This window comes from Cercospora beticola, chromosome 7 (assembly GCF_033473495.1).
Source record: "Cercospora beticola chromosome 7, complete sequence".
Classification (NCBI taxonomy): domain Eukaryota; kingdom Fungi; phylum Ascomycota; class Dothideomycetes; order Mycosphaerellales; family Mycosphaerellaceae; genus Cercospora; species Cercospora beticola.
The window spans coordinates 1,119,370-1,141,279 of NC_088941.1; the positions used below are offsets into that span (position 1 = coordinate 1,119,370).

General features: G+C 52.1%; 11 protein-coding genes across 11 annotated transcripts; 5 read left to right on the top strand and 6 right to left on the bottom strand.

Annotated features, from left to right (window-relative positions):
* Nucleotides 1-615: 615 nt before the first annotated feature.
* On the top strand, nucleotides 616-2,348 carry RHO25_010691 (uncharacterized protein; the record flags this gene model as incomplete). Its single annotated transcript, XM_023602408.1, has 6 exons — nucleotides 616-1,049; nucleotides 1,105-1,132; nucleotides 1,189-1,379; nucleotides 1,439-1,741; nucleotides 1,798-1,973; nucleotides 2,035-2,348. The coding sequence occupies 6 exons, from the start codon at nucleotides 616-618 to the stop codon at nucleotides 2,346-2,348; spliced, it is 1,446 nt and encodes a 481-aa protein (XP_023451416.1).
* Nucleotides 2,349-2,720: 372 nt separating this feature from the next.
* CCT7 (T-complex protein 1 subunit eta) lies at nucleotides 2,721-4,500 on the bottom strand (the record flags this gene model as incomplete). The annotated part of the gene is made up of 3 exons (XM_023602407.2): nucleotides 2,721-3,859; nucleotides 3,912-4,400; nucleotides 4,455-4,500. The coding sequence occupies 3 exons, from the start codon at nucleotides 4,498-4,500 to the stop codon at nucleotides 2,721-2,723; spliced, it is 1,674 nt and encodes a 557-aa protein (XP_023451423.1).
* Nucleotides 4,501-4,946: 446 nt separating this feature from the next.
* On the top strand, nucleotides 4,947-6,751 carry RHO25_010693 (uncharacterized protein; the record flags this gene model as incomplete). Its single annotated transcript, XM_023602406.1, has 2 exons — nucleotides 4,947-6,028; nucleotides 6,127-6,751. The coding sequence occupies 2 exons, from the start codon at nucleotides 4,947-4,949 to the stop codon at nucleotides 6,749-6,751; spliced, it is 1,707 nt and encodes a 568-aa protein (XP_023451422.1).
* Nucleotides 6,752-6,882: 131 nt separating this feature from the next.
* RHO25_010694 (uncharacterized protein) lies at nucleotides 6,883-11,064 on the bottom strand (the record flags this gene model as incomplete). Its single annotated transcript, XM_023602405.2, has 1 exon — nucleotides 6,883-11,064. One exon carries the CDS (start codon nucleotides 11,062-11,064, stop codon nucleotides 6,883-6,885), a length of 4,182 nt encoding a protein of 1,393 aa, XP_023451425.1.
* Nucleotides 11,065-11,302: 238 nt separating this feature from the next.
* Nucleotides 11,303-12,151, top strand: RHO25_010695 (uncharacterized protein; the record flags this gene model as incomplete). The annotated part of the gene is made up of 1 exon (XM_023602404.2): nucleotides 11,303-12,151. One exon carries the CDS (start codon nucleotides 11,303-11,305, stop codon nucleotides 12,149-12,151), a length of 849 nt encoding a protein of 282 aa, XP_023451424.1.
* A 70-nt stretch (nucleotides 12,152-12,221) lies between these two features.
* On the bottom strand, nucleotides 12,222-13,080 carry RHO25_010696 (uncharacterized protein; the record flags this gene model as incomplete). Its single annotated transcript, XM_023602403.2, has 2 exons — nucleotides 12,222-12,586; nucleotides 12,645-13,080. The coding sequence occupies 2 exons, from the start codon at nucleotides 13,078-13,080 to the stop codon at nucleotides 12,222-12,224; spliced, it is 801 nt and encodes a 266-aa protein (XP_023451419.1).
* Nucleotides 13,081-14,058: 978 nt separating this feature from the next.
* On the top strand, nucleotides 14,059-15,682 carry RHO25_010697 (uncharacterized protein; the record flags this gene model as incomplete). Its single annotated transcript, XM_023602402.1, has 4 exons — nucleotides 14,059-14,124; nucleotides 14,177-14,596; nucleotides 14,650-15,048; nucleotides 15,101-15,682. 4 exons carry the CDS (start codon nucleotides 14,059-14,061, stop codon nucleotides 15,680-15,682), a joined length of 1,467 nt encoding a protein of 488 aa, XP_023451418.1.
* Nucleotides 15,683-15,999: 317 nt separating this feature from the next.
* RHO25_010698 (uncharacterized protein) lies at nucleotides 16,000-17,250 on the bottom strand (the record flags this gene model as incomplete). Its single annotated transcript, XM_023602401.2, has 2 exons — nucleotides 16,000-16,711; nucleotides 16,769-17,250. 2 exons carry the CDS (start codon nucleotides 17,248-17,250, stop codon nucleotides 16,000-16,002), a joined length of 1,194 nt encoding a protein of 397 aa, XP_023451421.1.
* Nucleotides 17,251-17,944: 694 nt separating this feature from the next.
* Nucleotides 17,945-18,889, bottom strand: RHO25_010699 (uncharacterized protein; the record flags this gene model as incomplete). The annotated part of the gene is made up of 1 exon (XM_023602400.2): nucleotides 17,945-18,889. One exon carries the CDS (start codon nucleotides 18,887-18,889, stop codon nucleotides 17,945-17,947), a length of 945 nt encoding a protein of 314 aa, XP_023451420.1.
* A 335-nt stretch (nucleotides 18,890-19,224) lies between these two features.
* On the top strand, nucleotides 19,225-20,211 carry RHO25_010700 (uncharacterized protein; the record flags this gene model as incomplete). Its single annotated transcript, XM_023602399.2, has 2 exons — nucleotides 19,225-19,785; nucleotides 19,846-20,211. 2 exons carry the CDS (start codon nucleotides 19,225-19,227, stop codon nucleotides 20,209-20,211), a joined length of 927 nt encoding a protein of 308 aa, XP_023450878.1.
* Nucleotides 20,212-20,560: 349 nt separating this feature from the next.
* RHO25_010701 (uncharacterized protein) lies at nucleotides 20,561-21,746 on the bottom strand (the record flags this gene model as incomplete). The annotated part of the gene is made up of 3 exons (XM_023602398.2): nucleotides 20,561-21,057; nucleotides 21,126-21,607; nucleotides 21,736-21,746. The coding sequence occupies 3 exons, from the start codon at nucleotides 21,744-21,746 to the stop codon at nucleotides 20,561-20,563; spliced, it is 990 nt and encodes a 329-aa protein (XP_023450879.1).
* Between the last annotated feature and the right edge of the window lie 164 nt (nucleotides 21,747-21,910).

Sequence of the window (21,910 nt, forward strand, 5' to 3'; positions counted from 1 at the left end):
AAGGACTTCTCTCGCAGCATAGCGAGTTCACGTGCGTCTTATCGCCCGACGAGCAGCTGGAAGATCAACGGCCCCGGAGCATCTGCATGCACTATATCACATTGCTTCGCCGGCTCAAAAGCGGCTGCAAAGTATGCATGAAAGATCAAGCCAGTCTGTACGCGTCCCGCCAGCGTTTTGGTGGAGAGAAAACATTCACCCGGCAGCAATACGGGTCCGATAGTCGACTCACCTACACGATATGGGAAAGAGATCTACAAAGCAAGAAGAAATCGCCACTCCTAGAGGCTGGCGGACAGTATTGGCATCTTGGTATCCACAGCAATTTCTGGGGTAATCGCGGAGAAAAGACACGCCAATGCGCGTGGCAAGAACGTGCTTGGTTTGCAGCTTCTGCTTTAGAGCCTTGGTATAGGCGGGGTTGAGTCCTTCGTGGCAAGTTTGCCTTGCGAGCACGGCAGACCTGGCTTGAGGTCCCCATATGCACAGGTATCGAAGATCATCTTCGGCTGAGATGATAAGTATAAATGGTAGGTCACTGATCGCCTCCTCTGCGGGTTTGCGTTCCCTTTTCGTACTCTTCCTTTCTCGACTACTCTCAATATCATAGGCAGTATGGAGAAATCCAAGAACGACGAGGTCGTCATGACCGAATATGTCCAAGACCCAGAGACCGGAGAAAAGCTTCACCCAGTCGCAAAACTCGACTACAGCGGTGCAGCGGCAAAGACCGACCCGCGAGAGATCAAACTTGTGAGAAAGCTGGATCTTTGGATAATGCCCATGCTCTGGTTGATGTACTGGCTCAACTACCTCGATCGCAATGCCATCACATTAGCGAAGCTCAACACCTTAGAGGAGGATACCAACATCACCAGCACGCAGTACCTGACGTGCGTCAGCATTCTATTCGTCGGGTACATTGTTGCGCAAGTGCCAAGCAATATGCTTATCACGAGAGTCCGCCCTTCATGGTATATGGCGGGTGCGATGGCCTTGTGGGCGATCGTCAGTGCTCTCACTGCGCTGGCGAATAGCTATACTTCGCTGTATGTTGGGCAAGTTGGGATCATTGGAGTCGATATTCAACTAACATGTGCACAGTCTCGTTACACGCTTCCTTCTCGGAATTGTAAGCTGCAGAGACACCCGATACGACTACGATGTCCGCTGACGGATTGCAAACAGGTTGAGGCACCATTTTACCCAGGAGCAATTTGGTTGCTCGGTATCTTTTACACAAGAAAAGAGATCGCAACAAGGATCTCCATCCTCTACTCAGCCAACATGTTCGCCATGTGCTCTGCTGGTCTCATTGCCATCGGAGTCTTCGATATGCATGGAATGGCCGGAGTTTCTGGCTGGCAATGGCTCTTCATGTACGCACGCAACCCAACACAGGATTCTCTTCAAGCAAACACTAACTCATCACCCGCAGCATCCAAGGAGCCTTGACCTTCGTCGTCGCAGTCGCCTCCGCTTTCGTCTTGCCCAATCAGCCACTCGATACCTGGTGGCTCACAGAAGAAGAAAAGCAACTAGCACATAACCGCGTCACCCGCGACACAGTACACGCTTCTTCATCGACTGGAAGTATCCAAGGCCTGCTCGTTGCCATGAAAGATCCTCGCGTCTGGCTATTCGTTTTCATGCAGCATATGCACCTTGCCGCGAACGGATTCAAGAACTTCTTGCCTACTGTCGTAGAGACTTTGGGCTTCGAGGATCAGAAGGTTACGCTGTGAGTCTTCATAAAGTGCTAAATCATGATGGAAACAGTGCTGACCACATACGCAGCGCACTCGTAACACCACCATATTTCCTGGCCGGCGTAATCTCCATCTTCTGGGCTGCCAGTTCCGGCCGTTTCAATGAACGAACTTGGCATCTTACCATCGCCAAAGGCATCGCAGTCGTGGGCTTCATCATTGGAACCGTCACACTCAACACTGGAGCACGATACTTCTCCATGAGTAAGTTCTCCTTTCTCCTTCCTTCCCATTCAGCTTCCCAGATACTGACCTTCCGCTCCAGTCCTCTTCTGCATAGGAACCTACTGCGCCAACAGCATAATCTACGCCTGGACCGCTTCCACCTGCGGGCAGACTGTCGAGAAAAAGGCTTCAGCACTAGCTCTCGTCTCAACGATTTCCAACGTGGCTTTCGTATGGACGCCTTATTTGTGGCCTTCGAGCGATGCTCCGGCTTTCCGTCCAGCGATGATCTCAAGCGCGGGCTTCAGTATTGTCTGTGCTGGAAGCGCATGGGTGATGAAGTTCTGGTTAATGAGAATGAATCGCAAGATCAGAATGGATGGGGATGAGAGAGTGCTGAGGTACGCTTACTAGAGATGAAGATAATGAATTAAAGAAGTAGAGCAATAAATGAATGAGGACAACGATTATTCTCCATGGTGGCTCCGCGCGATGAGCGTGTCTTTCAGCTGTATTTGATCTAGACTACTGTCGGCCATTGACGATTGTTCTTTGCAAGCGCATGCACCCCTGGCCATAGTTTATGCGGTGACTTCGATGGTTACGCGGTCGTGCGAAGGGCCCATCTTTGGTGGCTGCTCTGTGCGAGCTGAGCACAACTCCTTGTTGCGCATTCATCGTCTACAGCTTTTGCCTGCATAGCATCATGCATTCACACATACATTCCGTGTCGACATCATGCTCTCTATTGCGTGTCACATCAGGAGCTGCTCATCGATGATTTCTCTACCGTCTAGGCATGCCACGTCCTCTTCCTCTCATCGCTCTCTGTGCGGCGCCGGGAGGCAGCCCTCTCGTCGGTGCCTGCGGTTGCTGAGATTCCTGGTTCTTGATAGTTTCGTCCACACTCAAGATCAAGCAACTGGCTTCAATGGCAGCCTGAATAGCATTGATCTTGACCAATGCAGGCTCCCACACGAATGCTTCCAGATTGTCACGGATGCCTTCGTTATCGAAGTCCACGCCTGCCCATGTGTTGCCCTTCCTGTGCTCAACACGTAGGCGGTTGAGGATGTCCGTCGCATCGAAACCGGCATTATCGCACAGTTGCCGAGGAATGACCTCGAGTGCCTTTGCGAAGGATTTGATAATGCTTTGCTGCTTGTGCGGCACGTTCTTGTCCGCGAAGCTGTGTAGGTATGCTGAGATCTCCATCTCGCAGGCACCGCCACCCGCCACGATAGTCTGGTTCTTGATCGCACGCTTGACAATCATGATGGCGTCGTGCAAACTGCGCTCGACTTCTGCAATAAATTGCTCTGCGCCTCCACGGAGTACCAGTGTGCAAGTCTTGGCACCAGGGCAGCCCTCGAAGAAGTTGTAGCGTTCGCCTCCAATTTGTCGCTCCTCGAATGTTTCGCAGGTTCCGAGATGGTGTGGCTGGATATCTGAACATGTTGATTGTACCGAAGCGCCAGTCGCTTGGCAGACACGCTCGAGGTCGTCGGATGATACGCGGCCAGCGCAGAAGACATCTCGATCAGCGAAGTATTGTGTTGCCAGATCTCCGATCGGGAGTTTTGAAAGGACAACCTTGGCGCCTGTGTTGTAAAGTGCCTCCATCTTGTCGTAAATGATCTTCCATTCTGCATCCACAATCGCCTGATATTCTGAGACCTGCTCCACACGGACTTCGGCATTGTCCTTTTCACTCTTCAACTCCAGTTCGACGTTCAAGCAGACTATCTTCGGGTCCTTGAAAGATTTGGGTTGTTGCTCGAAACCGGCGTATGAGAAGGTCTTCTTGAAAGCTACTCCGTTCACGAACAGCGAATCTTGGAGCGCACCGCCTGTGATCTTCTTCACGCCAATGAGCTTCTCGTTCAGATCATCCTGGTCCAGAGATAACACGGCATCCACAACCACTATCACCATGTCAGTATGTCCACTGCGCCGAATGTTCTGCCCGACACTCACTCTTGGTGAAAAATTGCTCGTTGCGGTAAATGAGTTTACTGCTCATCGCCGTCCTCGCCAGCTTTCGCAGTGTTTCACGCTGGTTGCCCTCTGTTGTGCTCACCGCAATCTCCTTGACCTTGTTCACAGCCATAGTGCCCGCTCTTCGCAGACCCTTGATGATGACCTGACTGCTGACGCCCTGCTCCACGTGCTCTTTGATTTCTTTCAAGATCTCACCAGCCAAAACCACCACTGAAGTGGTTCCGTCTCCCACTTCGGCATCCTGTGATCGCGCAATATCGGTGAGTACTCGTGCGGCTGGGTGGACGATATCGAGGAGTTTCATGACTGTTGCGCCGTCGTTCGTGATTGTCTGCTTGCCATTCTCGTCGACCAGCAACAGATCACCGCCATATGGACCCAATGTGCTCTTGATGGTCGACTGTACTGCCAGACATGCGTTGATGTTGGAGATAATCTGTCCTCGTCCTTGGGATTGGTCCGTTCCTGGAAACTGTCAGTCCTCTGTTGTACATTCTGCGCTTTCTGCCTGTGACATACCCTCTTTCAGGACGATGATGGTCGGCGTCTGCCCGCCGAAGGACATTTTGGGCGATTCTCCTCAAGCGTACTCCCAATGACAATCCGTATTCGTGCGTCTCGAAGGTGTCGTGGGTCTCGTGGGCGGATGGGTGGGACGGGCAACTGCGGCGATATGTTTCTTCGAGCTTCAGAAAATCGCGGTCCTCGCGTCGAACAAGCTCCGCGAAATATGCTGCCTCAGGCACCAACGGCCCTTGACAACATCTTCCGCGACGCCCATCGCCGAGGAATCACTCAGTTCCCATTCACATGCATCTCCTCATGCGTCCACTCCCGGCCATCGACCTAGCGAAGATCTGACTCTTCACCGGCAGCAACTATGCGATCCGGCGTATTTGCCCTGCCAACAGGTTCAGCCATGCTCGTCCTGCAATTGACGTCAGATAGGCCAAGATGATCGCCGTAGAGCAGAATCCGCCTGTTGTGTGACTGCAGCTCTATTCTGCCGCCATGAAAGGTAGTATATTAGCCTGGTACCTATCGCTGAAGCTGAGGCTTCTCCTTGACGCTCTCACCAATATCATGCGAGCGTCTGCATTGCCCGTAGCCCTCCTGGGCACCACAGCCCTCGCCACAGAGCCCGTAGTCAAAGTTCTGAATGGCTCATATTCCGGCATATACCTTCCACAGTACCAACAAGACATCTTTCTCGGCATACCATACGCCCAAGACACAGGAGGTCAGAATAGGTTCCTTGTACCTCAAACACTGAACGAAACATGGCAAGACGTTCGCCCGGCCACATCCTACAGCCATGCCTGTCCCAGCTACGATCCCAACGATGCCATCTACGGCATGAGTGAGAACTGCCTGAGCATCAATATCGTTCGCCCTCATGGCATACCTGAAGATCAAAACTTACCAGTCATGCTCTGGATTCACGGAGGAAGTTATCAAGTCGGTACGACAGGACGTCCTGATTACAATCTCACCTTCATCGTGGAGAAGTCAATTCAGATCGGCAAACCAATTATTGGAGCTTCCATCAATTATCGAAAAGGCGGCTGGGGAAACCAGTACAGCATCGAAATTCAAGGCTCGGGAAACGCGAATCTCGCGCTTCGGGACATGCGCAAAGGCCTCAGCTGGATCTCTGAGAATATTGCCGCTTTTGGAGGCAACAAGGACTCTGTCACGATATGGGGCGAGAGCTCTGGCTCCTTCGCTGTAGGTCAGCTCCTGCTCAGTTATGGTGGCAAGACCGATGGCCTATTCCATCGCTCGATACAAGAATCGGGTTCCGCTACAACTGCTTGGTATAATGGAACTGATTGGTATCAACCGATCTACAATGATCTCGTGGACAACACGAATTGCACTGATGCGCCTGATACATTGGCTTGCTTGCGAACTTTGGAATACGATAAGATCTTTCCCTTTCTGAACAACTCCAATGTCGCAGGTCCTGGCTGGTATCCCACTGTGGATGGTGATGTGATTCCTAACTTCCCAACAATCTTGCTTGAGGAGGGGCGCTTTGCCCACGTTCCACACTTATACGGAAGCACTTCAGATGAAGGTACCGATAACGTGTAAGTCGCTGTTTCCTCTTTCCTAATCTCCGAGGACCGTCTGAGGGCAAAAATGTTGTGCGGCGATGGCAAACCGAGCTCCCACTAATCTCGACCAGTATTCCTGGCATCGACACAGACGAAGAACTCCGCTACCACCTCCTGTACAACACAGGCTTCCAATTTCCCAACTCCACAGTCTCCCGAATCCTAGACCTGTACCCAGACGATCCAACTCAAGGCGTGCCCATCAACACCGGCACCGAACGTTTCGCGGAGTACGGCCAACAATACAAACGCGCCGCCGCCATAATCGGCGACGTCTTCTATCACGCTCCTCGTTTGTCCGATGCCCAATACTATGCTCAGCACTCTCCCACCTACATTTACCGTTTCAATACCCGTCCCTGGCTCAAGAGCACCGGCACGTTGGCTCTACCGCATAAAGGCGTCCAGCACTTCAGCGAAGTGGCTTTCGTGTTCAATAATCCAGATTTCGTAGGCCCCTACCCGGAATATCAGGCGCTAAGTGAGCAGATCAGCGCGCAGTGGATCAATTTTGCGTGGTGTGGACATCCGAATGGAGAGGGGTTGCCGCATTGGCCATTGTATAATGAAAGTCAGGCGGGACAGAATTTGGTCTTGCAGAGTGAGTCTCAAGGCGGGAATTATGTGGAGGAAGATACATATCGGCTAGAAGGTCGGGAGTATTTGACAAAGTGGGCAAGGAGAAGACATGTGTGATGGGGATTTCTCTTCTTGCTTTTAAAGCAGTCTGTCATCTGCTTGATCAAAGGTTGATCATGAGACCAACATTGAGCTCATCACTCGTATCAACCATTTCTACAAAACTTCTCATTTGTCCTCCTCGCCGTTCACTCCAAAGCTCTCCTCATCGCCTCCCAACCTTCTTTCTCCCAGGGCGCCAAGAACATCGCTCGCTGTGCATCTCCCACAGTCCCTGTTCCAGCAAAAGCTTGAGCCAAACCACCCGCCTCTAGCTCTCCGTATGGCGGCACAGCCTGCATAGCTGTCTTTAAAGCCATCTGTGCAGCATGGTCTTCTCCAGACAAAGCAGCAAGTTGCGACCAAGCTTGGGAATCATCAGGTTTGAGCAGAATAGCTGTCTGGGCCTCGGTCACAAGTGCCTCTTCTGAGTTCTGCCCTCCAAACAGACCAGCGATGGCGGCCAGCAAAGATTCAATGCCTTGTAAATCTTTGCTGGTACTTGAAACACCTTCTTTCGTGCGGAGGTGTAGTAAATCATCTCGCACAGCATTCGCCGTGTCAGTATCGTTATCAAGCGCAGCTATGGCACCGAGGAGTGTAATGACTCCGATGTGTTCGGGATGACGCTCCGCCGCATCGAAGAGCTGCTGGCGCGCAACGTCTTTTTCATCTTGTCCGCCTTGCGCCCAGAGGACTTGGACGAGAGAGCAGACGACGTCTGGGTCGTTTTCGCTTTCTAGGAGAGCGGCTTTGAACATCGTAACGCTTTCAGGCATGTCTTTGAGGTAGTACTGTGCAAGACCTGCTGTCAAGTGGCAAGAGAGTCGCAATTTGCGCCTGGCCTCTGCATCGAGGCCGCTGCTATCGGCATCGGAGGAGAGGTCGAGGGCTGTTGCGGCGTTCTCTGCTGCATTGGAAAAGTCTGAAGTGGCTAATTGATTCCTTGAAAGATCGGATTTCGCGAGCGCGTATCGTGCCAGTGCCGAGAGTGATTCACTGGCTTCATAGTCTGCTTCTGCGGTATCGCTGAGTTCTGTCAATGTCTCGATGGCGGCAACGTGGTTACTAACTCGTTCCAGGAACAAAGTTGCGAGATGACGGTAAGGGAGGTCCTTAGGAGCTTGGTTCCGTAGCTGCTCGAGTGCGAAAATGGGCTGTATGATTTTTGTGAGGTCGTTCGACGCACCCTCTGCTGAGAGCAGGTAGTCGAAGCTGGACACAGAATACTGGCGCTTAGTGATGAGCGAAGCTGAATCTGAGATCTCGGCAGCGTGTGTGAAGTGGTTCAATGCTTCTTTTGTGTTGCCGGTCATGAGAGCAATGATTCCCTCGCCGACCCATGCGTGAGCATACTCCGGATCAGTACTCTGTGCTCGGCCGAATGATTGATGAGCGAGTTCAATGTCATTCTGTAGCAGATACAGAACTCCCAGATTCGCCCACACTTTGGCGTTGAGCTCATTAAGGTGGAGAGATCGCACGAACGAGTGCTGTGCTACCTTTGGATTCAGTGTTGTAGTGACCACACCAAGGGCATTCCACAGTTCGGGGTTCCCGGCCTCAAGCTCGATGGCGCGTTTGAAACACCTGACAGCGGTGGTCAGGTAGCGCTTCGCGGCCTTTGCAGCACTGCTGGCATGAGCTCGCTGCTCCGCCCAGCCCAGGTTGTACCAAGCCACTGCCTGGGCGTGTACATCGTGAGATGCCGAGCGAACTGCTCTCTTGTATGCCAAAATCGCTGCTACGAGAGGCTCCGGAGGCGATGCCGGGTCATTTGTGCCGTCGGTATCGAGCGAACCCAGAGACACCAGATCAACGTCGGCAAGAACTTCAAACATGCTTTGCTCAGCAGATGTGTTGAGCAATTCCTGCACTTCGGCCGAGGGGAAGTCGTTGATGCTGTTTTGTACCCAAGTAAAGATTGAGCATGCATCTCCCACCGACTTCCACATGTTGAAGGCCTGCGGTGAAATCTTGCCCACTCTCACGGCCGTTTCAACAGCACTGATGGCGCAACGCACTGCTTGGCCGAAGAGACCCGTTTCTACACATCTCCATGCATGCTCAGTGTAGCATTGAAGCAAAGACATGAGCACACCAAATTCTGAGGGGCGTTCCTCCAGCACACTCTTCAGCCCAGATTCTGCTTCTTCAAACTCTCCAAGTTCTCTGTGAACATTGGCCAGCATGTATCGGGCGAACCATGTCTCTCCATTGATTTTGAGCTTCGTGTCATCATGCGGATCGAGTGCATACGTGAAGGTCCTCAACGCGGAGTTGTATCTGCCGGAGTTGTGGTAACTTTCACCCAGTCCGACATAGGACTGGTAATCGTCGGGACTAATTCGTAGCGCAGCGAGGAAAGATACGATAGCTTGCTGGTATTCTTGCTTGTTCATTTGCACGACACCAAGTGCAGAATACGGCCAGCTGATGCCCTTCTTCTTCGACCCTGGCGGCGGCCGTGCCTTCCCTGAGTCAACGACGCGCTGTGCAACCACCTCCACGATATCCCAATCTCCTTGGTCGGCGAACAGTTGTGCCAGTCGTTCCGCGGCTTCGACTTCTCCCGCAAAGAGCTCGAATGCCTTCTGGAAGCACTGGCGGGCACGTTTCCTATCTTTGGCATAATCGTTGTAATATATGCCGAGCTTTGTGTACGCAGGCGCGAAGTTGACATTCGTCTTGATCGCGGACAGAAAACGGCTGTAGCCACGATTACGGTCCTTGCGTGCAGCTTTGGATGTGTCCGACTCCCAAAGACAAACGCCAATCCGATATATTGTCAGTGCACGGAGGTCTCTTGTTCGCGGGTCATCAGCCCTCATCATCTGCAGGAAGTCCTCAAGTTCCTTGAGCGCCTGTGCATAGTCGCTGCTTAGTGCCCTACACCAAGCAAGTTCCGTACCCACGCGCACGTTGCCCTTGTCTTCTTCAAGAGCTCGCAAAAAGAAATTGATGGCATCCTGGTAGTCCTCGGTCTCCTCAAGAATCAGGCCCAGACCAATGAGTGCTGAAGTGAACTTGGGCTTCCGTTGAAGAATGTCCTCGAACAGTCGCTTTGCCTCCGGATGATTTCGTGGCGCTTGATGATGAACAAGAGAGGTCCCGAGCACAGCATTGAGAGCGTCGCGTGTGTTTTGCAAACCAAGACCAAGCTTATTGCTCTCAATCTGAGCGACCTTAAGCCCGTTCCTGGCTGTATCCGCAGCACTTGCATGCTCCTCCAAATGCAGGTAATAGTCACCCACAAGTCGGTGCGCGAAAGGCGATTGCTCGGCATCTGATAGACCCTCCGTGAACAGCAAAAGTCGATCTTCAGGAGCGATCTCTTTCACAGGTTCGTCTCCTTCGGCTTTTGGTGCCGGTGGAAATGGCGAAAGTTCACTCGTCAACCATCCTTCGAAAATTCGTGCGAGTCCAGATTTCTCGAAGAGTGCAACATATTCGCGCAATATACCCGCATCCAGGTCTTTCAGATCATCCATGTCTCGCGATTCGAGCACCAGATCCCAAGCAAGGCGAAAAGGATGATGTATGATGACCATGCCCTCTGCGAGCGTCAAGACCTGGTCAAGCTTGGCGGCTTTCTGGTCGAGTGGCAGCACAACGAGCGTATCATACGCACGCTGTAGCAACTTTTCTTCGTATTCCCGCCGGACCTCATCGTCAGTTGACCAGTTTATCAGTTGCTGGTACAGGTTTTCAAGATCGCTGTTTGTGAAGACTTCTCGCTTCACTTCAACAGTGACTTGACCAACTTTTGCGCCTATTCGTGTCCGGCGTTCGTTAATCTCCTTCTTGATGCGTTCTGCCTCTTCCGTCTCGGTGATTTCGATGAGCCGCGTCAGCGTGTGCGAAGCACGAGGTATACGTCCCTCCAAAGCATCGTAAATTGAGCTTCCTGGCAGCATCACCTCAAGCACTTTTTTGTTATGTGCTGAAGTGCCATACTGCTTGGTAAAAGCCGTGAGCTCATCCACAGTCGACTGTGCCCGGTTGATGTCATCGGAATTGATGAAATGCTCCGCAACCTTGACTGCTGCTTCGCGATAATCGTCTACCTTTTTTGAGCCTTGAGCTTTGTAGACACTCACGAGCCCTTGCCACGCCTGGGAATCGTCTGGCTTTGCCTTGGCAGCTGAGTGGTATATGCTCGCGGCCTCATCATATTTGCCCTGCTTCTCGAGGGCTCGACCCAAGAAGAGCCGTGCAAAGTGGTTTTGAGGATCCGAACAAAGCACCGAGTTTGCGTGCTCGATTGCCAGGTCATACTGCTTGTTGTCGAGCGCAAGTTTTGCTGCTTTGAGCGCAGCCTTGGCCAACATGATCCGTCATTGAGCTCCGGTCAGCAGGTGTCCTCAATATTTTGTCTGTAATCTGCGTATGTTCAGCGGCTCGGCGTCTTCTGGAAGTTGGCGTTTGATGTTGCATTTCTGGTAGCAACTCGACTGTTGTGCGCGTCACTGTGAAATCCACGGCCGAAGTTTCCCCGATCTGAAACGCGACTTCCAGCAACACGCGCTCATCAAACTCCACTTCATCAACGCAGCTCATCCCAAGAACATGGACGCAGAGTGGACCGCATCGGCACTCTTCTCGCCATCGAAAGCCAGAGTACAGCAAGCACAAGCAAAGGACTGGGCCGCCGTCGAAGCCTGGCTCGTCAAGAAATACGGTTCTCGCGTGCCCCCTTTCGAGAGAAATGAAGACACCCTGCAAGCCCTTCTCACCCTGGCCAATCTGAACGAGAGTGCGGACGAGCAGCGAAGTCAAGCTGAGCGCATCGAAAAGGCGGCACATTCAAGTCTCACTCGCAAACAAGGTAGTCTTCACGATGAGATTATGCAAGTATTGCAAGCCGAGCTGGCAAATGAAACCCAATTAGACACGCTTGCCGAAGTAGCGGTAGCACTGGACTGCCCGCACATCAACGTCCAAGAGATTGCGCGTGAAATCATCACGTTGAACACTACCGAGTTCGAGATGAAGCAGCAGCTTGCACGAGTGCAACAGCAATTGGCCAATATGAAGCAGGAAACCAAGCGAATGCGGACCTTGCTCGACGAATTATCTGGTCCTGATTTTGAAGCACCTGCTGATGTGGTGGACAACGCAACAGAGTGGGCAAGAACCACCAAGACTCTCAAAGCCAAGATCGCGGAGTATGACGAGCGACTGAGTGCTACCCGGCCACCTTCTTCGTCGACAAGTCTGGAACACATATATCACAAATCAAATGAGCTGGAGAAGCAGAAGTCACGACTGCGTGAACTCGAGAACGAGCTGAAGGAGTTTAGGGAGCTACCTTCAGACGCGCGGTCTTCCCGCAACAGGCTTGAAGAAGCTCGTGAGCAGCTTAGGCAGCTCACTGCAAAGCGAGATCTTCTCTTCGAAAACCTTGCCGAGAGGTGAATGATCGGTAGACAGGTCGACTCGCATAGCGCTGCATCCGATCTTCTGCTCTCCCCAATTCCGATCATCTTCACGCGAGCTTCGCCGCAAATTCAAGAATGTCCTTGCCGACCTGCTCAGGAACCTCAATACAATGCCAATGTCCCACCTTGCTATACACTTTGAGCTCCTTCTGCTTGCTGCCAAGGTTATCGTGGATGAACTGACAACCAGCCAATGGTGCGGACTGGTCCTCCTCGCCTGCCAGGATAACGACAGGCGTAGTCATGGAAGAGAATCCGGGATCCTTCATGTTGATGATAGCTTCACAGTGCATCGCGTACGACTTGGGTTCTTGGCCAAGGATGAGTTCGCGAATGAAAGCTCGCTGGAGAGGCGTGCTGTTTGAGCCCGTGGCAGCCTTCGGAACAGTGTTTGCTAATGGCTCCATGCCATCTTCGGATTATCAGCACGTTGTTCTAGCAGAGATCGATCTTGACTCTCAAATGCGTACCTTTAGTGACAGTCTCGATCCTCGCAGTAAACATCTCTGCTTTGATAGAGGATGGGTTTACAGGTCCGATCGCGACAACGCCGACGACTCTGTCTGGATGCCGCGCCGCAACAGTCAGTGCCATTGGTCCGCCCATGGAATGTCCAGCCACGATAGCTTTTGGAATCTTAAGATGGTCCATCAAGCTTATCACGTCTTCCGCCATATCCACCAAGCTCAATTTCTCTCCTTTCGACTTCGATTCCGCCGCTCCATATGTGGTGAGCGCGACGACTCTGTGACCTTCCAGGTACGGCACGACTGGCATGTAATAATTCTGCGAGCTTCCCAATCCGTGTATGCAGACAATCGGTAGCTTGTCTTCTTGCACGTTGTACCCTACCTGCCCGCTTTCGACATACTGGATAGCATGGCCATTGACTGTGGCGAATGGCATTTTGCTCCGCTTATCTTCTTGGTCAATATCTTGATGTCTGGGCAGGTCACAGGAGATTGGGACTGAAATTGTCACAGAGAATGAAGCAGATGCAAAGCTCTTGCCATTGATTCAACAACCAACACCACGGGCCGGTACCTTTGCACACTCACAGCTTTGAGCCGGCTTGGCATTGATGACGTCTATCCGAACCGATCCTTGCAGCCTGTACAAAAGCGACACCCTTCGAGTGCAGGAAGGCAGCCTCTGTGATGTCTGTTCGCAAACATCTTAAGCACTAGAAGACGGGTCATCACATACCGCCCTCAGGCTCGAATATACTACACACAGACAGATGCGATGACGAAAGCGGCAACCCGACGGATCTAGCAACCGCCAGGTATGGCATCCCATTCCGATGCGCTGCACATATGCATGTCAATTCTTCGGCGGATGCGAGTTGGCGGATCTCTGGCAAGCCCTGGTGTATGACTACCATAGGTAGCTATGCAGTGCTTTCTACCCGCGCACAAGTGAAGTGATCAATAACAAGCTCGCCTGACTTTCTCCCAAGCACAAATCTTGCATTGGAGCGAAGCAACTAATAGAAATATAACCATGCTACATGCATGCATGTACTTGGTACCAATATCCGTCGTGCATCGTCATCAAAAAGCACTCCAAAGTCGTGACAGCTCTTCTGCATGCAAATGGGGCACACTTCTCCGCACGCTCTTCTCCGCGAAACCCCATATTGATCTGCATGATCGCGTGGCGGGCATGCAACATGGCTTCCCACGAGCGGGCAAGATCTACACAGAGTGGAAACACCAGAGCGGCAACAAGGCAAGTCTTCCGCAATGACCATCTTTCTGCCAGATTCCTTTCACGCCACTTCTGCTCCTCATATGCCACTTGTATCACTCACATCAATGTGTTGAGTTCTGATCTTCACTCTCCCAACAAGCACTTGCGAATTACACGCTAAAGCCGAACATAATGGCTGGGACCGAAAAAGAGGAGCATGGAGCAATCCATGCCGAAGATGCTATCGAAACTGCAGCGGTAATGGACATGGCCTGTCACAAACAGATTCTCCGAGCTAACAAATCAGCAGGGCCCGGAAGAAGATCCTATCAAACACATACCGTTCGTTGAAGACAAGCAACGAGCACGAAAGCTCGTCCGTCGCATGGACCTCCACATCTTACCGCTTTGCGCTTGGGTCTACCTTCTCAACTATCTCGACAGAGGCAACATCGGCAATTCCAAAGTACTGAACCAAGAGACTGGCGACTCTCTCTTGCAAGCTACGAATATGACTAACACAAATTACGCCGTGGCGGTTTCGCTCTTTTCGCTCGCATACGCATTGTTCGAAGTACCCAGCAATTGGATCATGAAGAGATATGTTCGTCCGAGCGTTTGGCTTGCGACATTGCTTGGAGCGTGGGGTGTGTTTACTATCGGTTTCGCTGGAGTGCAGAACTACGCGACTGTAGTAGTTCTGAGGTTTTTCATTGGTGTCTTCGAAGCTGTAAGCATTTTCGTCCCGACACTTCAATATATTGAAGCTGACAATATACGCAGGGCTTCTTTCCAGGTATCGTTTACCTCATCACATTCTGGTATCCTGTCGAAGAACGCAGCGTGCGAATTGCTTTCGTCCTCGCATCAGCGACTGCTGCCGGAGCCTTTGGCGGATGCATAGCCTACGGTGTGGGAAATATGAACAACACAGCAGGACTCGAAGGTTTCCGATGGTTGTTCATCATCGAAGGCATCATTACCGTCATTATGGTCATTCCCGTCCTACTCTTCTTGCCTGATTATCCCAGTCGTGCCAAGTGGCTGAACAACGATGACAAGAAATACATTCAAGACCGCATTGCTGTCAAAGGTGGTGGTTTCACGCAGCAAAAGTCCACGAAGCAGGAAATTATGGCCACAGCTTTCAGCCCAAGGATGTTGACGCACTACTTCGCCTACGTAAGTCTTCGCCAAAGTCGCATTAGCTTCTACAACTGACACATCAATTAAGGCGACCAACTGCGTCCCCCTCGGCTCTCTAACCTTCTTCACACCAACCATCGTCTCTGGCCTGGGCTACACCAGTATCTCCGCCCAACTCATGACCGTTCCACCTTGGGTCGTAGGCTACATAATCTGTCTCTTCCTCGGATGGTCCGCCGACCGCACCAACAAACGAGGCCTACACATCGGAATCTCCTCCACTCTCGGTGGAATCGGCTGGCTCACAGCTGGCCTTCTGCCCGCAGACGCTTACACAGCCCGGTACGGGTGTTTGATGCTTTGTGCTGCCGGAGCCTTCCCATCTTCGGGCCCGTTGAGCGCTTGGGTGACGTGTAATGTTCCAGCGATCACGACAATGGCGGTTGCGACGGCGATGAACAATAGTATGGCTGGTGTGAGTCAGATTATTGCGCAGTGGATTTGGTTGCCCAGGGAGGCGGCGAGTGGATATCCGACGGGAAATTTTGTTTGTGCGGCGTGTAGTTTTGCTACGGCTGCGTTGGCGTTAGGGTTGAGGATACTTTATGGGCAGATGAATGCAGGTGGTGTAAGAGATGCTTCTGGAAAGGAGAGGATCTGGCTCCTGTAATCGAGCACGTTACTTTCGTCATCATCTTGACTGCTCGTGAAACGTTAGAGCTCTACACCCCTGGTATCGATTATCATTGGACAAATATTCAATCCTTCACTAGCGTCAAAGCTTTCTAAGTGGGTGGGCTGAATGACTACTTCTTGATAATATTGCACACCAAGCAAGCTCGACCAAGTCTCAGGCTTCTTTGCCTCCAAAGCTTTCGACATGCGAGTGGTTCCCAACAGTCAACCCATCAGCTGTCAGTTCTCCATTGCCCCTCGAGGCGCATTTGACTGGACTCCGCGACGTTACAAGCCTTCTCTCTCGCCACCTCAAGGAATTTTAGCGATCAGCACATCGAACGCAAAGTCCTGAATCAAGGAGCCCTTCTTGTGCATCAGCTCTGCCTTCGTGACACGAGCATAGTAAAGATCCACAAGAAATTTACGTGCGTCAGAGCCCCCCGTCGTCCCACTGTAGATGATGTTCGACAATCTGCCCATCAAAGGCTTGATGGTTTCGTTATCGACGGACCACTGCTTGAATCTCATGGTGGCCAGGATGTCATTTTTGAACTTGGCATCAATTAGTTCCTCTCCTAGAACGTATGCCTTCGCGAGGATAATCCAAGCGTTGTCATCGTCTTGCATGACCGATTGAGGCTTGGCTTGACACTTCTCGGGTGACTTCTCGGTGAATTCGCTGTCCTTGACGGAGTTTGATTCAGTTTCAGTCTGAGACTCATCGATAACCTCTTCTACTGTGGGTCGCTTGGAATCGGATTGAGCTTCAGACCTATCCGCTGATTCTTCCGGCTTCTTGGCGAGATGTATCAAGCCAGAGTATGCCCAGTTCACGTACAGTCTGAAGATTGCTGGTGAGTGGTTCGGAATTTCGACCGCGCGACCAGGCTCAGACCAGACCTCCTTGCTCTTCGCCCGTAAGAAGTCGGAGGTACGACGCAGAATCTCTTGATGTACGTGGAAAGTGGCAGTGCCTGTTGCTGATGTTCCCACTTTCACAGTGATGACCGGACTGCTGGGGCTATTCGTTTGTTAGTTTCTACTTGATTGCAGCGTCCGAGACGCCAACCCAACTTACTCGAACGGCTCGGCTATACGATAAGGCTTCAGGTCTTCAGGCTCGCGTGACAGAGGCTTCGCTGATTGGTTGTTCGCATTGGCACTAGAAGTCGCAGGAGTACCAGAGCTCGAGATAGGAGGAGTGACGCTTGGGCTTGTGGAGCCAAAGAAGCTACTACGGCTCGAAGTTGACGTGCCGGTATTCGCAGGGCCAGAGGTGCTTGGATTTGTGGAGCCAAAGAGGCCACGACTCGAAGTTGACGGGCCTGTATTCGAAGGGCCAAAGAGACCAGGACTCGAAGCTGATGTGCCGGTATTCGCAGAGCCAAAGAGTCCACGACTCGAACTTGATGTGCCGGTATTCGCATGGCCAAAGAGTTTTGAACTTGCAGCAGGCGCTGTTGAACCAAAGCCACCAGAACCTGAAGCAGGGGTGGTACTTGTGCTTGAAGAGTCAAACAATCCACCTGTCCGTGGTTGACCGAAATAGCTATTGGACATGGCTAGTGAACGCAACACGTTCGTGTGCTTTGGCTGGTCGGAGGTGATAGCTTCGGTGGTCAAGTGTGTGCAACGATGCAGCTGTCGACCAAGGCCCGACTCGTCTTCTCTGCTTTCTCTATAGTCGAGAACTTGCTAGAATGAGAGGTTGGAAGTCACAAGGAGATGGATGGCGCGTTTGCTCGTGGAAGCTGGTCATTGTGGGTATGTTCTAGTTCGCCAAGCTTTTAGCCTGCAACGTGCCGTTAATTTATATTAAAAAGTGGTCGCTCGGCGGACAAAAATGTAACCAGCTACTTATCGCTCCAAGCGGCCAGTGTATTCCGAGTACAGTGTTCGCGAAACGGGCGGCCCGCTTGAGGAATGGCTATTGAGAACGTGTGGGATAGTGTCTCAGGTTGTCATCTTTTCAGCTCTAGATTTATTGATCATGTGCTGAAGCTGCAACGATTCCGAACCACTGACGGAAGGTCTTGTGCTCATGGGCATATCCTCCACAGTGTTAATCTGCGTCCTTATCTTGAGGTATCTTTGGGACACGAGGCCTTGCCTCACCACATCGAGTGCACAGTGCGGGTGATCGCATTTTGTGTAGCGCCTGCGCATTCGCATACTGTTCCCAAGCACACTCTTCGAGATCGTTCCCGTGAAAGTCGAAGCTTCCTGCATTGTTCGCTGTGTCAAAAATGTCATGCTAAATGTACTTCTTATCCGGGTCCAGTGTCTCCAGAAGGTCCATAGTCTTCTCATACATGGCAAACACAATTCCACCGCTGAACATTAACCTCCCCAGTCTCGGCACTGCTCCGGACCACAGCTTGAAGAAGCCCTCTTGTCTGAAAATCTTGACAGCACAATCTATACTGTTCTTGTATTGCCCCCTGGAGTCAATGCTCTGCATTCTCGTCTTCACAGTGTCAATCGGCTGTGTCGCATACACCGTGATCGTCCCCGCGACAGCACCAATTCCGAATGTCGATATTGTCCCGAGCTTTTCTCCTGGCGCGACATAAGATTGCGCGAGTTGTTTCAACGAGGTGTATGATGAGAAGCGGACAGCACTATTGGCAGCCTGTCGCGCAGTGGTGGGCACGAAGCCCTTGAAGAACCCTCTCACGCCCTGCTCTCTGAAGATCATGCCCGAACCATGTAGAAAACCTCGCATCCGCGGCTTCTCTCGTTTTCGATCATCGATCAATTGTGTCTTTATGCTCTCAAACGGTGTGACGGCTAACAGAGACTCTGTGGCTCCTGCTAAGAAACCAGAAACAACAGTCATGGGCCCAGATATTGTCCCATCAGGACTGCTCAACATGCTCTTATATTGATCGAATGCCACAAATCGTACTCCGGCTTTGATGCTGTTTCCAATGATGAGAGTCGTGCATCCTGCATACCATTGGGGCCCGAAGGGAGGGAAGGCAACTTTTTGGCCAGGAGCAAGTCGTGAGTTCAGTTGCGTTCTTGTTTTGGCGAATTCGGCGGGGTATGTGATGGCGATTTCGACTGCGCCTGCTGTTGATCCTGCGATGATTGATCGAAGGGGCGAGGGCTTCTCCTTCTTCGTCTCGGAGGCTGTGGGCGTCTGGCTGGCATTGGGGCCAGAAGCGATGCCTTTCGTGCTGGGAACGGTGCTCATGGTCGCGTCTGTCGATTCGTGATTTTGGGTGACGGAACCTCAATGCACAGCTCCCCTCGCTCGGAATCCCGCAGCGTCGTCGATGTCCTCGAAGCGGCCCCGAGACGGTCCGGTCGTCGTCGCGGAATTAATTGTGCAGCACGAGTGAGGTGTTCGGCTCGTCATCGCGCAGCGAATCGGCCTCCTTCACGTGTCTCCGCGACTGGAGTCCAAGCTCCTCCGCGCGAAGAACATTCGAACATTTCTTGTCCACTCCCGACCCTTTGCGTCCATTGATCATCCCATCTGTTCGATATCGACTGTTTAATACCTTTTCCCTCCACACATCACTCACAATGTTGTCCCTCCGTGCTCTCGCCCGCAGCGCGCCACGCACAGCGTCTCGCTTCGCCACGACTTCGATCAAACCTTCTTTCACATCAACCCTTCGATCACGCATCAGCCAACAAGCTCCACGCAGCGCCCTATTCTCCACAACACGCGCACGCTTCGATGAACACTCGCAACAACTTGCTGCCAAGCTCGAGAGCGAGATCAGCATCGAGAAGGAGGAGTCGGCGACACAAGCCGGTTCAGACCAGAACATTGAGCAGTTCAAGGCGGAGAACCCCGACTGGGATGTTAAGGACGTTCCAGGCGAGCAAGATGTCTACTTGACCCGCAAGTACGAGGACGAGCAGATCACCGTCCACTTCTCGATAGCAGACTTCAATTCGGAGATTGATGAGGGCTACGGCGAGGAGGACATGGCACTTGGCGAGGAGGGCATGGACGTACAGTCAGGAGGTGCCAATACCAAGGGCGCTATCAACAAGGGCGGCAAGGCAGATGGCAACTTCAAGGTTGCGCCAGAAGACTCGGTCGCCCCAGCTGATCGTGAGGAATTGGCTGATGAGGTGAGAATTGAGACCGAGAACATGAAATACCCACGACATTGACTGACAATTCAAATACAGGACTCCGAAGGTGCTCCACAACAGTTCCCAGTCGCCGTGACGGTCCTGGTTCAGAGACCGAACAAGGGCGCCCTCAAATTCTACCTGACCGCAGCTGATGGCGACTTCATCATCAACCAACTTGTGCAGCTGCCAAAGGAGATCGAGGGCGATGCTAAGGCTTTGATCCGCGACCACCCAGAGTCGCTCTACGCTGGACCACCATTCCAGCAGCTTGACGAGGAAGTTCAGGGCATCTTGGAGAGCTACCTCAACGCACGAGGTGTCTCAGAGTACCTCGCTCAGGCCGTGCCGGACTACATCGATGTGAAGGAGCAGAAGGAATACCTTGGTTGGTTAGAAAGAGTCAAGGACTTCGTTGAGTAAATTCAAGAGTCGATGAAAAGAGAAGTTGCGAAGGGAGACACAAGTAATGCCTGAGAGAGATCGAATCGTGCCGGAGACCGGTCGATGTTCTCGAAGATGGCACTTCCAGTGGAGAAGTCAAGAGACGGGGCACGAAGGAGCCAATGTGACGCCAGCATTACAGGGAGGAGGAAGCACGTCACAAGCGCAAAGGCGCACCAAATGACTGTATGGGTTTCCGCATGTCATGTGTATTCCATGCATGCATTTGTACATCAGACATATCTTAGTGTCACATAACCACCACCATCTCACCTCTCACGGTGCCATACCAAGCAAATACTGGGGATTGCTATACTCGTTTCTCCTCTTACCTTCTCCTGCTACTAATCAACTGCCAGACTCCACCTTTCTTCCTCAGCAACACCAAGTAATACACAATGCCAAATGCGAGGCCACCCAAATGCGCCGAATGGGCCGTCCGACTAGTTCCACTATCTAACATATACAAATCCAGTGCGGCGTACGCCAATGCCACGGCATATAGTGGCATGGGCACGACGCCCATCATCATCATCGGCGCGAATGGCATGATGCAGGCTGACAATGAAGCGGTTGCCATTACAAACCCGGACGCCCCCAGGAGCGCCTCGATGGTTCGTGTCTGCCTTTGCGAAGAAGCGGAGGAGAAGGGATTCCAGGATTTGGTGGTGGTCGTTGGCGCCGGGGCTGCCTTGGAGCGTCGGTGGATGAGCCATGCTGAGGAAGAGGCGAAGCTGCTGGTCAGCGCGAGGAGGTAAATATGTCTTGCGCCAATGGCTGGCATGTAGGCGAGTAGGCCGCCGAAGGTCCAGAGCGCGAACATGTCTGTGTGGTCTTAGCTTCGATTTTCTTGCAACGATGGTGATAGACAGGTTGGAGTGTGGCAGACTTACTGATACCAAAATGCCAGAAGTTGCTGTGGGAGAAGGCTGATGTGATCAGGGTGTGGTAGCGCCCCTGCGCGAGATTCTCTTCGGTAAGCATGAAGTTTCGGACGAGTGATTGCAGAAGTTTGGTGTCGTTGGTTTGACGAGCTTGGCCGCCTGCATAGGCCCAGGTAAGGAAGACTCCAGTGTTGATGAGTATTAGTGTCCGGACAGCGCGTTTGGCGGACTTGTAGGACGCGGGCATATTGCCATGGCCGTTGGGACTGCTGTACGATCTTCGGAATGGTTTGGATTGGGCTATGAGCTTGTTGAGACGGTGGGCGAAAGGGGTCGGCCGCGCGAAGGATAGGGATTTCGCGTCTATCAGCCGCTTAGTTGATCCGGTTGCGTAGAGTCTCGGAGAGTTGATGTTCAGCGAAGGCCGGATGGTATTTGTACTTTGTCGTAGTGCGGGACATGATCGCGTGGCGAATCGTAGCATATAGTGACTGCCTTCATGTTAGAAGTCAACGAAGCTTGATGTATCAATTTCGGGCCAATGATCTCTGGTCTGAGAGATGATTTCGAGATGTCTTATGATCGACTCTGGCATTTGTTGTGAGAAAGGGCGACTCACAAGGTAGACATGCTGGCAGTGGTCAATCTCGGAACGCTCGCCGAGTTGCGTGAACACAGAAGCAATGGATGGCAGCGTTTGCTGCGGCGGATGTCGCACGCGTATCAGATTTCAGTCAGAAGACACGAGATCAATTCACTGCTCATGTCAGATGCTTCTATGTACAGATCAACTA